This window comes from Cheilinus undulatus, linkage group 9 (genome assembly GCF_018320785.1).
Source record: "Cheilinus undulatus linkage group 9, ASM1832078v1, whole genome shotgun sequence".
In the NCBI taxonomy this organism is placed as follows: domain Eukaryota; kingdom Metazoa; phylum Chordata; class Actinopteri; order Labriformes; family Labridae; genus Cheilinus; species Cheilinus undulatus.
In genome coordinates this window covers 22,444,184-22,460,396 of record NC_054873.1, presented here as the reverse complement: position 1 = coordinate 22,460,396, position 16,213 = coordinate 22,444,184, and the positions used below count along the sequence as shown (strand labels likewise).

The 16,213-nt window shown below is 38.2% G+C and overlaps 1 protein-coding gene across 2 annotated transcripts; it reads left to right on the top strand.

The window, feature by feature from the left end:
- The first annotated feature begins 260 nt into the window (after nt 1–260).
- On the top strand, nt 261–12,498 carry pias1b (protein inhibitor of activated STAT, 1b). Of its 2 annotated transcripts, none has more exons than XM_041796071.1 (14): nt 261–314; nt 1,853–2,285; nt 2,482–2,566; nt 2,743–2,790; nt 4,375–4,465; nt 6,355–6,489; nt 6,587–6,692; nt 7,051–7,124; nt 7,280–7,440; nt 7,718–7,851; nt 7,953–8,112; nt 8,203–8,342; nt 10,408–10,448; nt 10,548–12,498. In XM_041796071.1, exons 1-14 carry the CDS (start codon nt 291–293, stop codon nt 10,857–10,859), a joined length of 1,944 nt encoding a protein of 647 aa, XP_041652005.1. In that variant the 5' UTR covers nt 261–290; the 3' UTR covers nt 10,860–12,498. The 2 variants fall into 2 exon arrangements, with proteins under 2 accessions (XP_041652005.1, XP_041652004.1); XM_041796070.1 differs by having other exon boundaries at nt 7,938–8,112.
- The last annotated feature ends 3,715 nt before the right edge of the window (nt 12,499–16,213 follow it).

Genomic DNA, 16,213 nt, shown 5'->3' with positions numbered 1-16,213 from the left:
TACCAGTAAATGATCATGATGATCAATGACCATGAAATATAGCAACGAGCAACATTTCCCATTGCATTCCTTCATAGCCAATCTGTTACTGCAATCAATGACTTGCTGAACTCCACACAGAACACACAGAACGGGATCAATGTTGGTCTACATTACTTGAAGCCCAGTTCAGGTGTTTTTTCAATGTTACATCAGCGCCCTCCGTCGTCTGCTGCGAAGAAGTGAAGGACAGTTTTGAATTTGCTGTCCCTTGAGAATGGCTTTTGCGCATGCGCTCCTAATGTAACAAGATGGCGGAGAGTGCGGAACTGAAGGTAAAGCGAGCCCCTGCATTAGCTCAACAAATAGACGTTTCACACTATGATATTTGAATTTCAAAGCGTCAGACCCTTGGCACTTGACAACAGGATAAAGGGGAGCGTTGTTAATTAAGCAAATAATACAGAAATAACAGAGCAGCAGAGAGCAGACAAACTGTTAGCTGGCTGGCTAGCACGTTAGCATTAGCTTTGTTATTGTTGCCGACGTTCCGTTAGGCTGCCTCTGCTGTGCGGCTTACCAGCAGAGAAGGCCAAATATCGATTTTAGAATAAATGAAAATGTTATACATGTAAATATTTGGTACCAAAGGACAGTGTTATGTTAGCGAACTGACATTATTAATAGTATGCCGGGCGGGCTGCTATGTTGGTTCAAAAATGGGCTCTGTCTATTCCCTGGAAGACAGGCGCACTTTAGCCTACATTAGCGTTATTTCTGACAAGATTTGATGGTAGAGCACGAAATTTAGGAATTATTCTCTTTATAATAAGCTGTAATAAAACTCAAGTTGGTGATTTTTCATCGTAGGTTCGATATAAGGTGGGCATTGTGTGATAAAGGTTTGCTAAAGACAGATTAAACCAGCTTCATATGTTAGCTATTATTGCTAACGTTGTATCTACGCTATCTTCTTGCAAAATCTACCGATAATGTTGGTAATAGTTAATTTAGGATGTCTGAAAAGTTTTAAAATAGTTGTAAAGGCTTTGTTGTGATCCGATCCCTCCTGGACGAATGTCTTCACTGCTGGCACACTTCCTTTACCCAGTAATAACCAATGTCATTTATTGTTGTTACATTTTTATGTTTCCTTTTATTTTTAGTCAGTTAAACAATATATCCAAGGTCAGCTTATGTGTGTCGTGGTCTGTGCCAGCATAGGCGTCATGTCAAGCCTATTGGAGATGTTTAGTTGATTACACTTCTTAATTGACTTATGAGTGCTGTTTAGATAATCAACGTTAGTCTGATAGCCTTGGTTTACAATTTATTCCAAAGAGATACTCACAGGAACCTAATGCGTTTAAAGAAGAGGGTGTAAGCAACAAACAGGACTTGTGTGGAGTCTGAAATGTTGCACTGTTATGAGCTCGTGACAGAGAATTGTGGATCTAATCCTGTAATTGCAGAATAGTTGTGTTATTTATTTGACAGTATTATACTGTAGGATTCTTATTTCGCTTTAAATGCTTTAAAGAGGTTGATTGATTTTAAGAAATGTTCTGTCTGTGTTGTCTTAAGGCTCTCTCTTCTAAAGCAATGCTATAGCAGATGTGTTTGTTGAATATACTGTCTGCTGAAGCTCTTTTTGTTTGTCTATTATTGAGATACTGGCTGGACAAAGGCCAGAGTAATTTTGTATCTTACTGTTTCAAGCTTATCTTGGAAATGAAAATGTCATGGGTGTGGATGATTTGCAAGCAAAAGAAATGTTTAGATAACCCGGAGAAATGACTTTGATGTGAATTAAAATGCTTTAAACAGTCTGCAGTGTGACATGGTATTTTTACCGTTTTTTATGTTTCTCCAGCAAATGGTAATGAGCCTTCGAGTTTCGGAGCTCCAAGTGTTATTGGGGTATGCAGGACGCAATAAGCACGGGCGCAAACATGAACTATTGACCAAAGCCCTCCATCTACTCAAGGCTGGATGCAGTCCCGCTGTGCAGATGAAGATCAAAGAGCTCTACAGACGGCGCTTCCCAACCAAAATGGTTTCGCCAGTGGACCTGGCTCTGCCTGGTGTTCATTCTGCTTCTGGCCTGCCTGCTAGCCTTGCCCAGCTGGGATTTGACAGCCACGGTTCCCCATCGCCTCTGCTGCCTGTGTCGTTACTCGGGCCTAAGCACGAGCTGAGCCTGCCTCACCTCCCCTCTGCCCTGCACCCTGTCCACCCTGATGTCAAGCTTCAGAGATTGCCATTCTACGATGTGCTGGATGAGCTCATTAAGCCAACCAGTCTGGGTGAGTTCTGCACTTCTTGTTCTGCTGTTTGTGCATAGTAATAACACTTCTCTCTTATGTATGTAGCTATGGGGCAATGTTAACATGAGTATTTTAACTATGACAAGTCAAGCCATGTGCTGTAAAGTTCAGTATAGAATCACACTAGTGTTTCTACTTTGACTATGATTTTCTGTCCATGTTTTCTTTTTTGTAGCCTCAGACAACAGTCAGCGGTTCCAGGAAGCATGTTATGCCTTTGCATTAACACCACAACAAGTTCAACAGATCAGTAGCTCCATGTAAGTAATAAAACTCTACTGTGCACACAGTCTACAGCTATCAAACAGAAAACAGGCCAGATGAATATTAATGAGAAAATATTGCAACCATCAAACTATTCTGAAATCAGGTTGTTACTAAGTAGTTTTTTTAATGTTCTTGCTATCCTCATCTAACTGTTCTTCTAAATCTTTAGGGACATATCTGGGACCAAATGTGACTTTGCTGTTCAAGTACAGTTAAGGTTTGTATTACATGGTCTTCCTCCTAAAGGCAATGTCTTTGAATCAATTAGTACATTGTATTATGAGAATAGAGGGTGTCTGTTTAGCTAACGCAACTAGGAAAAGTCATGCCCTTTGTATAAATATTGGGGCCTGACCAATTATTCAGCTGGCTGATTTCATTGGCTAATTATAGCCTATTAAAAATAATCTGCTATCAGCCAAAAGGTTGCTGATAGACGCCGATATAAACACTTTAATTTGCACTAATAAAGAGTGAGGGATAAGACTGGGTTTTACTTAGATGTGATGTCTCAGTCTGTGTTCTATTATTTATCCAGTAGAGGGTGCTCTGATTCTTTTCATACCACAAGCTCCATATTTACCTTACAGTAGAGAGACTAGAGCTCAGAGCCACTTGGCTGAGCATAAACTCTGTTGAGGAGAACGGTTTGCCTCGATATAAAGTTTAAACTCGGTTGTGAAATGAATAATAACTCCATAAGTTCCATGTATCATCTCAACCTGCTTGTCCATGACATGACGAGTCATGACATGCCTCGTTGTATCGGCCAAGCTTATCTTCTTATGTTAGCAAACTAAAGGATAACCTAGCTTAACATTAGCTAACTATAAACTTTAGCAGAGTCAGCAATTACACAATGAACGCAACGGTGCAACATCTCACTGTGATCTTCCGCTCAGTCATGCTGCCAGATTAGACCAGAGCAATGAGAGAGTTACAACCAGCAGGGGTGGGCCTGGGGGCGTTTTTGATCAGTTTGAGTCATAATGACTTCACAGCTCATAATAGAGGACAGAAAATGTGAATGCACATTTAAAGAACATCGGAGGCGCATTTCATTCCACCAATGACTTTTATGACGGTGCTTATCCACTTAACTGTTACCTGAACATGATAATATTTTCCTCATTGGCAAATACACTCACTGACCACTTCATTAGACACATCTGTGCAATGTAATACACAAAAATAGCAACATCTCTATTTCCCAGAGGTTACTGCATTTTTGCACAGCGTTTTGTTCATGATGGTTATAATATTATATCATATTTTGACAGTTAAAGTATGTGATAAAAGTAAAATGTTCTGGCTTCGATTTACATCTTTGTAACACACATTTGAACTATATTCAAGGGATCAGAAACAGTTATTTCTTGTATTTATTATTTATTATTAATCAGCTAATTTTTCAGTTATCTGAATTTTTTATTCCCTAATATCGGTAACAACCCCCAAAAATCCATATCGGTCTGGCCCTAATAAATCTTATTTCAGTCTTCTATGAGTATTCATGTAGCACTTACATATTGTATCTTGTATATTCATTCACCATCTTTGTTTTATCTTACATGAAACATTCAAGTCTAACGGGGATATGGAGAAAAGATAATATATTCTATTTTGGGCTTAAATATGCATGGACCAACAGTATTTTATAAGAACTGTTCATATATTCTAGAGACTTGAATGCTTGTCAGTGATACAACTGACTGGTCAGTTAAGCAATAATAATAATAAAAAATGCATTTGATCTTCAAAATTCAAGTCCAACAATTCTGTATTTTTTCTGTATTTCCAGATTTTGTTTATCAGAGACGAGCTGTCCCCAGGAAGATCACTTCCCTCCAAATTTATGTGTAAAGGTGAACGGCAAACCCTGTAATCTCCCGGTGAGTTGTCTCCTTTTTGTTTTCCCTTTGTTTTAATCAATATATTAATTGAAAGTTGCACTTATTCAAGTATCAAAAAAACAAGTGTCAAACTAGATGTGGTCCAGTGACAGTAAAGTAGAGTTTTTGTGATGCCAGAATTTAGAGTACCAAAATGATACCAATTAAAGTCAAACAATATTGATACCTGTTTCAATACCATGGCAACAAAAATGATCACCTGCAGCTTTTTGCACCAGCCATGTTTAAGTTCTGTTTTAAGTTATGGTGTCAAGTCCACTCTAAACCACCCTAAAAGTTGAATGTAGTTAAGTTGTAACTTAAGTTGTGTTACTGTTTGGTTGCAATACAGAAATGTAAAGTTGATCAGAGCTGTACGTCATAGCTAACTGATATTTTGTTGCATGTGTGATGTTTTCACTTGATTTAACCAATCAGTGTAAAGCATTTTAACCCAGTGTTTTTCACAGCTCTGCCTCTCGTGTCTAATTGTCTTTATACAGGCAAATGGCTGAAAATACCTTCTGAAAGCTGCTGTTAATTCTCAAACAGTGCTGAAAATGTCTGAAAAGATATGAAAAAGCATTTTACTTAGGTGATCACTAAAGCCTACAGCCTAAACCTAGAGCCAGTATAGAATAATAACACTGACATTAAGTAGCGCAATCGTCAGTACTCAATAATTCTGCTCATGGAACACAACAGTGTAACTAACTACAGAAAACACACCTTTCAAAACTATCACCATAACAGACATATTTTATAGAGGACTTTACACCCAGTAGGAGAAAGATGTAATATTTGAGTTATAACCTAAGTCTATGTTGAAACTATCAGCTGGTGTATCTCCTTAAGTGTTAGTACATTTGAACTCAGCTACTTTGAATTTCCGCACAGCTGGTGCAACCCATAGCTGGACATCCTGTTTACTGTTTAATTCTGTTATTTTTTTATTTCCAAACTGGGTATAAGAAAGGTTCACTAAACAGTTAACCACTGTCAAAATTTGACATATTTTTTACGGTAATAGAAGGGAAAATAAATAAGATTTTATTTGAAAGGGCCTGTAGGGCTTATCTAAAATAGGATAAAGGCTGTGTTGGAGGGCAGAGCAGAGAGAGGTAAGCAGCAGGCAGATAGAGACGCTCTTTAGCATCATCAAACAAAATCAATAAGCTTCTTTTATATCTGTGCAGAGGTTTCGATATGTTTCAAACTTCTGTAGGGTGTAAACACTTTGAAAAAATAATGCACATCTTTTTTCTCCATATCATCACTGTGTTTTAATATTGGGACCCTGGCATATGCACATTTTCTCTCTCTCTCTCTCCACTTACAGCAGTATAATTGTTTTCTTTCCCTTCAAAACATCTGTACTTTTGTTACTTTGAATGTGAAATTTACAGATGTTGTATCATTCAAAGCAAGTGATTTGTATGAAGTAATGAAGTATAAAATTTTAGGAATCTTTCAGTAAACATAAAAAAATTCTTCTCTGGGCAAAAACAATCTTTTGTACAAACCAGTTAAAAATACACAAGATTAAACTGATTTAAGTGATAAAACGAAAAATAAGTGTTAGTGACTGTTTTCTCATGGTCGATCTCAATATTACCATACTGCATGGTTTCCGCCAGAGAAGTCAGTCCTCCTTTTAATCCGACAAATCTAGACTTCTTTCATTTTTTAAATACTGTAATCTGGCTATCTTAAAAAAACAACACAGGATCCATTGTAATTCATTTTGCACTTTTTTCTGTTGCTTTTTTAACTTCTTCACAGAATATTTTCAGCCTGATTCCAGACACGTTGTAGTATGCCTGGTCATAATTTCTGTGTGATTAATTCCTTAAAATCAGTGTCACTGATGTTTGATGCCTTGTCTGCAGGGATATCTTCCTCCAACCAAAAATGGAGTTGAACCAAAAAGGCCCAGTCGTCCCATCAACATAACTTCACTAGTTCGACTTTCCACCACGGTCCCCAACACGATTGTGGTGTCATGGACTTCAGAAATTGGGAGGGTAAGAAAATCCAGTCAGTTTTTTTACAAAAATGTGTAGTCTCCTCAGTGTGGCTTTTTTTGTTTGTTTGCTTATGATCTTTCTCTCCCCTTTTTAGAGTTTTTCCATGGCTGTGTATTTGGTAAGACAGCAGTCATCTGCGGTGTTATTGCAAAGATTACGCGCAAAAGGAATCAGAAACCCAGACCACTCAAGAGCTCTGAGTAAGTTGATGCTTGGTTTTGTTGTCGAAACTTTAAACATGACTCACCAGTACCTCTGGAAAAAAGCAAAAGACTATCACATTGGACAGAACTTTCATCTGACACTTACTGCTGTTTGATTGTCTGTTAAACCACGTTGTAAAAGGAGCTTGGAAATTCCCAGGAACTAAACTTAAAACTGAAAAAGAAACAAGGTCCTTAAAAAATCCTGGGAAAGTACCTTTCTCTCCTTGTGCTACTGCTCTAAGTGTTTGGGATCTTTTTAAAAACAGTTATTATATATTGGTCATTGGATTAAACTGTTGTTTGTTTGTTTGTTTTTTAAACTTTTTTTTTTTGTCTTTTTTCTTTCTTTCAGTCAAAGAGAAATTAACAGCTGATCCAGAGAGTGAGATCGCCACCACCAGTCTACGAGTCTCTCTTCTTTGTCCTGTAAATACTCCCCCATACTACCTAATTTTAAGTAACAACCAAGACTGTGAAGTTGCAAAGAAACAGAAGTGCTTCTGTTTATCAACTGTATTCTCTCTTTTATTCACATTATAAAACTTCCTGCCTTGACATTTATTTTGTATTCTGTGTTTCAGCTCGGGAAGATGAGGCTTACAATCCCTTGCAGATCAATGACCTGCTCTCACCTCCAGTGCTTCGATGCTACCCTTTATATCCAAATGAATGAGAAGAAACCGACTTGGGTGTGTCCAGTGTGTGACAAGAAGGCACCGTATGAGCACCTCATTATTGACGGGTGAGCCCAGCACACTGTAAGGGTGTGGCTTACTGATGTGCCTTTAGACTTACAAATCTCTGCCTTACCAAGCCTTCTAGCAGCACGTTGCTTTGTCTCATGAGTCTGAAAGCCATTACTAAAGCAGCACCTCTTATTTATAAAGGATATAATTGTTCCAATAAAGTTCCCATTATTTTCAAATTCTGAGTTGGTTTGATGGGAGATAAAGTTCCAAAGAATTTGTAACTCCAATTGCAAAGTTACCAACCTGTGATCATGTCTTTTTTTTTTACAGTTTATTCATGGAAATCTTGAGTAGCTGCTCTGATTGTGATGAAATCCAGTTCAAAGAAGATGGAACATGGGCACCTATGAGGTCAAAGAAAGAGGTGCAGGAGGTGTCCGCGTCCTACAATGGTGTAGACAGCAGTGAGTATTTCACATAGTTTAAATTCTTTAAGAGTATCAGTCTTTGTGATCCCTGAGCACAGAGTGAGTACACTATTGTCTCATAGATATGTCTCGAACAGAAGCTCATGAACCAAAAAGGGGATCGACTGACAATGGCAAGAAAGTTGACGTGATCGATCTGACTCTGGATAGCTCTTCAGAGGACGAGCTCGATGATGAGCCTCCACCTAAAAGGGCTTGTCCTTCAATGTCACCAGTCTCTCCGCCTCCTAACAAAGGGTGAGTCACACCAGCATCATCATACATGTTAAAATATGTGCTCAAATCTGTGGTGTTTTTCTCACTAACCTGATATAATGTTCTCAACAGAGTACTGAACCTACACAGCCAGGCCTCACCTGTGACCAGAGCTCCCAGCATGCCCCCTGTGGAGACCAGTTACATTCCTCCTCCTCCACCTCTCATCCAGGACTACCGCCACTACTATCACTCGAACAGTGACCTGCCAGGTAGAGCTGTTGTTTGCCTTTAAAATATGTGGAATTGTCGTTAAAATCATGTGTTAAAAGCAACATGCTGACGTGTACTGAGAAAGACTTCTGATCCCTGTATTATTCAACTTAGTGAAGGATGGTTTCACCTGTGCAAACACTCTCAAAGGAATGAGGCAAAAAACTGCAGTCTTCATAAACTGAGAACTTAATATTTGCGTTGATCTTGGGAATCTTTCAACTTACCCTCTTATTTTTTTCAACACAGTTTAGTAAGGAAGGATCACCTCCTGATTGTTGTGTGTAGACTTAATGTTGAAAGAGAAATTGCATCCAACACTATCAGGATGAAGACACTTAAAATGTATAATTCAACTAGCCACAGCTTCCCAAGTTTTAAGCTTGGAAATAGAACTGCAGATGAAATCCTTGGTCTTAAGCAGCAAGAGCCACTGTGACCAATTGGTTAAACAGAATTGGGCTAAACCATTTCCACCCAAAAGTCTTTGGTGTGTGTATAATGAAATTGGGAGCCTTAAAAACTTCAGAAAGACAGACGATCCAAAACTGGGAAAATGCAGCATTTTAGAAGCTAGGAATGATAGTCATTGTCTGACGCCCTGCAGAGGACTTAGAGGTTTTTCACTGACAACATGCTGTTTGTATTATACTAAACACTACAGTTAGCTTTTCGTTAACATAACATTCCTCAGTCACTATGTGTTGGCGTGAAGTGTTCAGTAGTGTTTTGACATTTTAGCTGCAACTTATTCCGTCCGCTTTTACAGACAAGGACTCCGTCATCTTGAATGACTTTTCACCTATTATTGCCATGCCCATTATGCCCATCTTGCGTCTTTGATGGATACAAACTTTCCTGATACAGCTCTTTCATGATAAAAGAATTTCAACAACATAATAGGGGGAAGTTTTATTGTTAACAGATGGCCTGAAATATAGTGCTTCTATCATTAATTTACCCGAGACTTAGAGCTGCAACCATCAGTGGCTCATTTGATCACAAATCAGAGCCACATTCCACTTGTTTCAAACATCTTTGACATCAGGTGAGCAAATCATTGCGATTGTTGTTTTGGTGATTCAGTCAGTATTGGCATCTACACTGACATGGGGAGGAGGTGCTGTTTGGTCAGTGAGCATCTGAGTCTGGCTCTGCCCCGACTGTCAGAGCGAAGCATGCAGAAGCCTGGAATTCAACCTAGGCTTTTAAAAAGTATTAAAAAGTCTTGAATACAAAACTGCAAGGTCTTGTTCAGTAGCCGTTTTATTTTTTTATGTTCAACCAAAGAGGTTGTGTGCTTTTGTTTTTATATTCAATTTTAATCACAAGTTAGATTATGATGGATCTCCACCAGATCCAAAAAACTCTTCTTTGTCGCTAGTTAGAAAGTTAACTCTGACTGAATGATGTGTGCCTATAAGTGATCAGTAAATGAAAGTTTTCTAAGAAGTGTTTGTTGGGGAAGTTGATGGAGCTGAGGTCAGGGCCGATACTTGTTAACATTTTGATAATAAAAAGCAGCTTTGCACTAAAGCGTTTGTGTAAGGGTTAGTGAAATACTAGCATTAATCTGTTAATGTAAGCACTGCAAACATCTAAAATGCATACTATTTTCTTGACTATGTTGCCACATTTTTCATCTTGCTGTCTGCACAAAACATGCATTTAACTGTCTCACCAATGTAACGGGGTCTTGAAATATATCAATAGGGTCTTGAAAAAGGTCAGATTTCCTGTATATACCCTGAGGTTGGTGTGTTGAACTGTCTGTAACATCAGCATTGCCTCACATGTGCACTTCAGTCAAACATGTTTACACCAGTTATGATGGTGTTGCAGAGATCTATGATGTCATGACAGAACGTAAAACCTGTGGAAGACTAATCTCACTGTCAGAACTGGGACAGTGACTCCACATTCTTTTAATGTAGATGCAGCATCTAAATGCAGCTTGCTTTTACAACAGATGTGTGTTGGTGCAAAACTAATGAACATAATTGAATACTGATATTGCATGTACAGAACACAGTAAATGGACTGAGCCTTCTCATTCTTTTGCAGATCTGAATTTCTTCTCCTTCCTCCAAGGTGACAATCATCAGGTACATTTACGTCTGATCTTTAGCAGCATCATACTGCGGTGTGTTTACATTCTGTTTTTGTGGAAATGATCACTCTTTCCCTCTTTTCTTTCCTCCTAGCATTATAACATGGTGATGGCTGCTGCCGCAGCTGCATCGGCCTCAGAGGACCCCGACCTCCTCCGTTTCCTCCCGTATGGCTCATCTCAGATGTTGCGGGAGCAGCCGGGCACCCCTGGGAGCAGTGCGCTTGCGGCCACCAACGGAGGCAGTAACAGTGGTAGCACCAGTAGTTTGGTGTCTTCCAGCAGTCTGCGGGATCGGGACAAAGACAGAGACAGCCACTCCATCACAGGACTGTCAAGGTCCTCGGTGGAAGCTGCAGCAGCGGCCATTTATGGCTCCATGTCTGACATTATCTCTCTTGACTAGACCCACACAGAACTGAGAGGCAAGAGAGACTAGAGCACAGGAGCTCTTTGTAAATAAGGAAGAGGAAGAAGAAAGAATACAGTGCTATGTACAGAGAGGAAAATCTATTTTCAATTTTACTTATCATATGTATATAAACTTAGGACGCTTCTTGTCCGGTGAGTTACTTCAGTTGATATTTTTCTGTGAATACTGAAGACTTTTTCACACCTCTTCATGTGGTCCTTTGATTATATTGTACCTTTTGTACCTGGTTTTTACAGTTTTGTTTGATATTCCATGTCAACGGCATTATTTCAGTAAAATGTTATGTGCACACAACCCAATGAGGTGACACCTTATGGAAAATTATCTTTAGTATATAAAGAAAATGGGCATTTTAAAATTAACTTATACAAAAGGTGAGACACAGCAAAACAGGAACCCATGGCACCGTTTTGGTCAAATGTTTTGACAGCAGAAAGATCTGGTGATTGTTGCCATCACTGTAGATTTTTCTGTACGACATTCATGCTGTGGTCATATTATTTTTAAGAAATTATTTATGATATAAGTTATGTTGGATGTATGCTGTTTTTTTAAGAAGCATTCCTTTTGCCTCTAGGAACTGTTGCCACTAGAAATGCAAGAAAGCAAACGCTAGATCCTTCTGTTGTCATAACTTTGCACTCTTAAAGCTTTTTTTCAGTCAAGTCAAATCAAATATTAAGAATAATATACTGTTCAGAATCCACCTGAAAATACATATGAATTAGAAGTCTATCAGTATTGTAAATCCAGGCTTTTTAGTGTGTGAATGAATGGTATTAGCCTGCAAGCAGTCTCATGTTGTCACAATACTATTGGACCTTAAATGCACATCTAACATTTGCAAAATAGTGTGATTTTCTTTTAACTACATGTGTTTTATTTTTAATGTAACACTTTGGGGAAATACAGACAGAAAAATCCACAACAAGGCTAGTTTCTGGTCCACTTTAGGTAAATCTTAAACTGAAAGGCTTAAAAACTGTTAAATGGGTGTTACAGGTGGATTTATAACATTTCATCATGTCTATTTGTTTGATTTAGCACTTGCTGTTTAACATTAAGGCTGTGTGCAGCAGTGAAACGTTCGCAGTTGCAGTAAACACTTTGAGTAGTTTTCAGCCTTGCATGTCTGCAAATGACCTGAAAGCTCTTTATTTAAGTGCTACGCTGTTTTTAGTGAGTCTACGGGGCGAGTAGCTTTTATTTAAAGTGTATTTTCAACAGCCTGTTAGTGAACTGTGATAGCTTCATCTTTGAGTGTATCACAAAACTCATTTTGACCCAGAAGTTGAAACTATTGAAGTAATTATGGACACCTCCCTTCCCCTTATTTTTCTTGACTTGTGCTTACAATTAGGATTATTTATTATCATATATATTTTCAGCATTTGTTTGATTTGTGGATATGCATTGCTGTCATTGTATGTGATATTTCTTTTGTAATTATATAATTAATGCTATTTAAGGATGTCATTGTTGCTTGACATGCATTGTAACATTTTCTGTTTCTCTGTCTGTTTTACTATCAGATGATGTCAATTACTCAAGAGAGGCTTTGATCATTTTGAACCGCTTCAAGGTCTACTGTGCTGTTTGATATTTGTAAGAATTAAACAGATATTAGAAAGTGCATCTTTGTAGTTGTTCTAAGGGAAGTCCTGTTCAAGATGCATGTGTTCTGTAAGAGTGAGCTGTTAGTTCAGTTTGGCTTTTATACAGCACAGGCAACAGTACTTACAGTGGTAGCTCATTTTATATACAGTATACTATAGGTCTAGGTAAATACATCATGAACTTTGATCATGTTTATCTTATCTTTTCTTCTTCTCATGTTTATCTTATCTTTTCTCATCATAATGACCAAGAAAAGAAAAGCTATTGATCCCTCATTGGGGAAAATTCAGTTGTTGCAACATCTTACAACAGATGGCAAAGGTGATCAACTACAGACAAAATTAAAAGGAAAAACATGAATACCAGTAACTAAAAACCAGAAGAAAAATAATAATTTACACTGATATGTTCCCTGCTAGAAAGATAATACAATTTTTAATTAAAAGAGTAGCCTATGGATAGGATTAAGTGACTAACTAGCCAGATAAACATTGCACTGGACTTTTTGTTTTTGAAATTGCAATGACATTGCTCTGTACAGATACGTATACGTGTGACTGAAAGAAGTATATATCTACAGTGCATTCAGAAATATTCAGACCTTCACTTTTTTCAATTTTCTGTTGCAGCCTGATTCTACAGTCGATTAAATTTGTTATCAATCTTCACAAGACATGGACATGGTTTGGAAAGGCACATACCTCTCTATAAAAGGCCTCACAGGTGACACTGCATCTCAGAGCAAAAAAAACAAGTCATGAGGTCAAATGAACTGCCTGCAGAGCTCAGAGACAGGATTGTTGCAAATCACAGATCTGGGCAAGGCTACAAAAAGATCTGCTGCACTGAAGGTTCCAAATAGTGCAGTGACCTCCATAATTCTCAAATGGAAGAATTTCTGCACAACCAGGGCAAAGAGAGGTGACCAAGAACCTGTTGATCACTGACCAAGCTCCAGAGGTCCTAGGACAAATATCACTGCAGCTCTCCACTGATCTGGGATTTTGGCAGTGGCTACATGGAAGCAGTGCAAAACAAATGTAAGCCTGCTTGGCCTTGCCCAATACCATCCCAGCAGTGAAATGTGGTGGCAGCATCATGCTATTGGGATGTTTTTCAGCAGCAGGGACTGGTAGACTGGTCAAGGTTATGGGAAAGCTGAATGGATCAAAGTACAGATATCTTCAATGAAAATCTTTTCTGTTCTTACCTACTGTAAGTAGCCGGTAAAACCTTTATATATAAAAAAAAAAAAAATCCAATCTTCTTTGAATTTTATTTGATACATGTCAGCCCTGCCCTGATCGTATCTACGTATCAGAATCTGTCTTTGTCACACTGTCATCTAGTGATGAAAGCCAGTACTACCTCATATACAAAGTGCTACATGCTCATTATTTTTGCTTTAATGACAGTCCTGGATGGATTTAGGTGTTTGTTTTTTTCAGTCTTGGACTGATGGATTTATGCTTGCTCAGTTGAAGCATTGACTTTGATGTGGAGCTGTAGTTCAGACATAGAATCAATAATTTCAAAAACTGCCTGGTTTATTACAGACCCTGCCTGTTTGCCTACAGAATAGAGCAGTCAGAGCAAATTCTGGAGGGAAATGTATGTCTCTTTTTTCTAGCACAGCATCTCATATCAGAGCTTATCTCAGGTCTGCCCTTGATATGAGTAGAGGTGGTAGCCTCATAGTGCTGTTGTATTTTCTACAGTCCTTGGTTGATTACACTCCTTTACTACACTTTTGCATACTTTTGGCAAAACTTTTTGGGTTATCTCCTCCCAAAACTGTTACAATACCGTGCAATATCATTCCCTTGCAACATGCTTTACGCTATCCCACTATTCTCATAAATATGACACCCAATATTACATAGTTAAAAGCAGGGTTGGAAAGTAGCTAATTACATCAATTTAAGTTACTGTAATTGTGTATTTTTTGGGTACTTGTAATTTTTTTAAATTAGTACTTTTACTTTAAGTCACTTTTAACCAGAGTAACTGTATTTCTACTTGACTACAATACTCTGTTGACCATGCAGTAGCACATAAGAGAATAAGCTAAGATAAGATATTCCTTTATTAGTCCCACAAGGGGAAATTCCAAATTTTACAGCAGCAAGAGTGGTGTAAGCAAAGCATGCAGTTAGACACATAGAACAATATACAGTAGGAAGAACAAGCATTTAGGACCATGAATAAATACAAAATAGGACATATAAAAATGTAAACTACAAATTAAAAAAACACCTGAATAGTATTTACAGTAGTTATGTACATGTTGGATATATTACCTATTTGATATGGTGGAGATATTTCTATGTACACCTATATACACATATATATAAACAAACGTGCACATATTCTGCATTTAAAAATTATTGTACAGGGATTATTTGGAGCAGTTTTTGTTGTGGAGTCTAACAGCTGCAGGAAGGAATGACCTTCAATTGCTCTCCTTCACACACTTTGGGTGGAGCATCCTGTCACTAATGAAGCTCCTTAGTGCAGTGAGTGTGTGTTGGAGGGAGTGGAAGCCTTGTCCATCATGGAGGACAGTTTGGATGTCATCTTCCTCTCCCCCACCTCCTCCACAAGTTCCAGAGGGCATCCCAGGACAGAGCTGGCCTTGACTGATTCCACATCACATCCCAAAACAGCTGTTGTGCACAAAACTCTTCATATCTCAGTGTTAAAACATCTCAGCATTGATTTTAACTCCCAAAATGTAAGTTTGACTCCATTCTGGATCAAATGTGTCAGTGTGGGAGTTATTTGACAGTGTCGATCCACCTGTGTTAGCTCAGCTCTGTAGAGTAAACTGATCTAAGCTCTGCCCACTTGGATTTCAAATCTGTGGGGATTTCTGTGGGCAAAGTTCCCAACTTGCCCTTGAGCAGATGTGTTTTATATGCATCTAGCTGTGTTAAGATGTTGCCTGTACAGTGATCCCTGCTGCGGTTCTAATAGTAATAGTTTTTAGTGGATTGTTGTCATTTTTGTTGTTAAGAGACATTGGCACCATGAGTGAAGTTATCCACAGGGTTAGAGTTCATGCCTGTGACGTCAGGTATTCCTAAAGGATGCATAGTGCATCATGCTTTACCTTGCCATGAGAATGGCTCTGCTGTATTCTTGTCAGGGACGTGATAATATACAATATTTTATTTAGCACTTTAAAAGTGCAGTTTAGCTATATGAAGTGTAGACCCACATAGACATTATAAAATTGTTAAAGTCAAGTCCATATTACTTTTCCCATCTCTGTCAATTTTGCTAGGAATTTTACTTTATTATAGAGGTGTGACTTTACCTGATTAACCTGGTTGGATACCTATTCTCTTGTTACTACCAATAGGGAGAAATACATTCTACTGTGAAACTCCTCAGTAGCTGCTTAGTATTTAAGTTCACTGTAAATTAAATACTTTTTTTAGTTTTAGAAGAGTAGATTCATAGACCGTTTTTACTTTTGTGAATTTTAACCAGTGTAACTGTAAAAACTGTGAATTTCCCTTCAGGGATTAATAAAGTATGTCTTCTTCTTCGGTAAAATTTGACTTGAGTACAATAGTCGTGTACTTTTTCCACCTTTGGTTAAAGCTAGTTCAAAGTACTTCAACGCCTCTCAGCTTCACAGAAGGCAGAATTGAGAGTCGCACATATGGGCGCGTCATTAGTACGTCATCTCATTGATGGTTGAT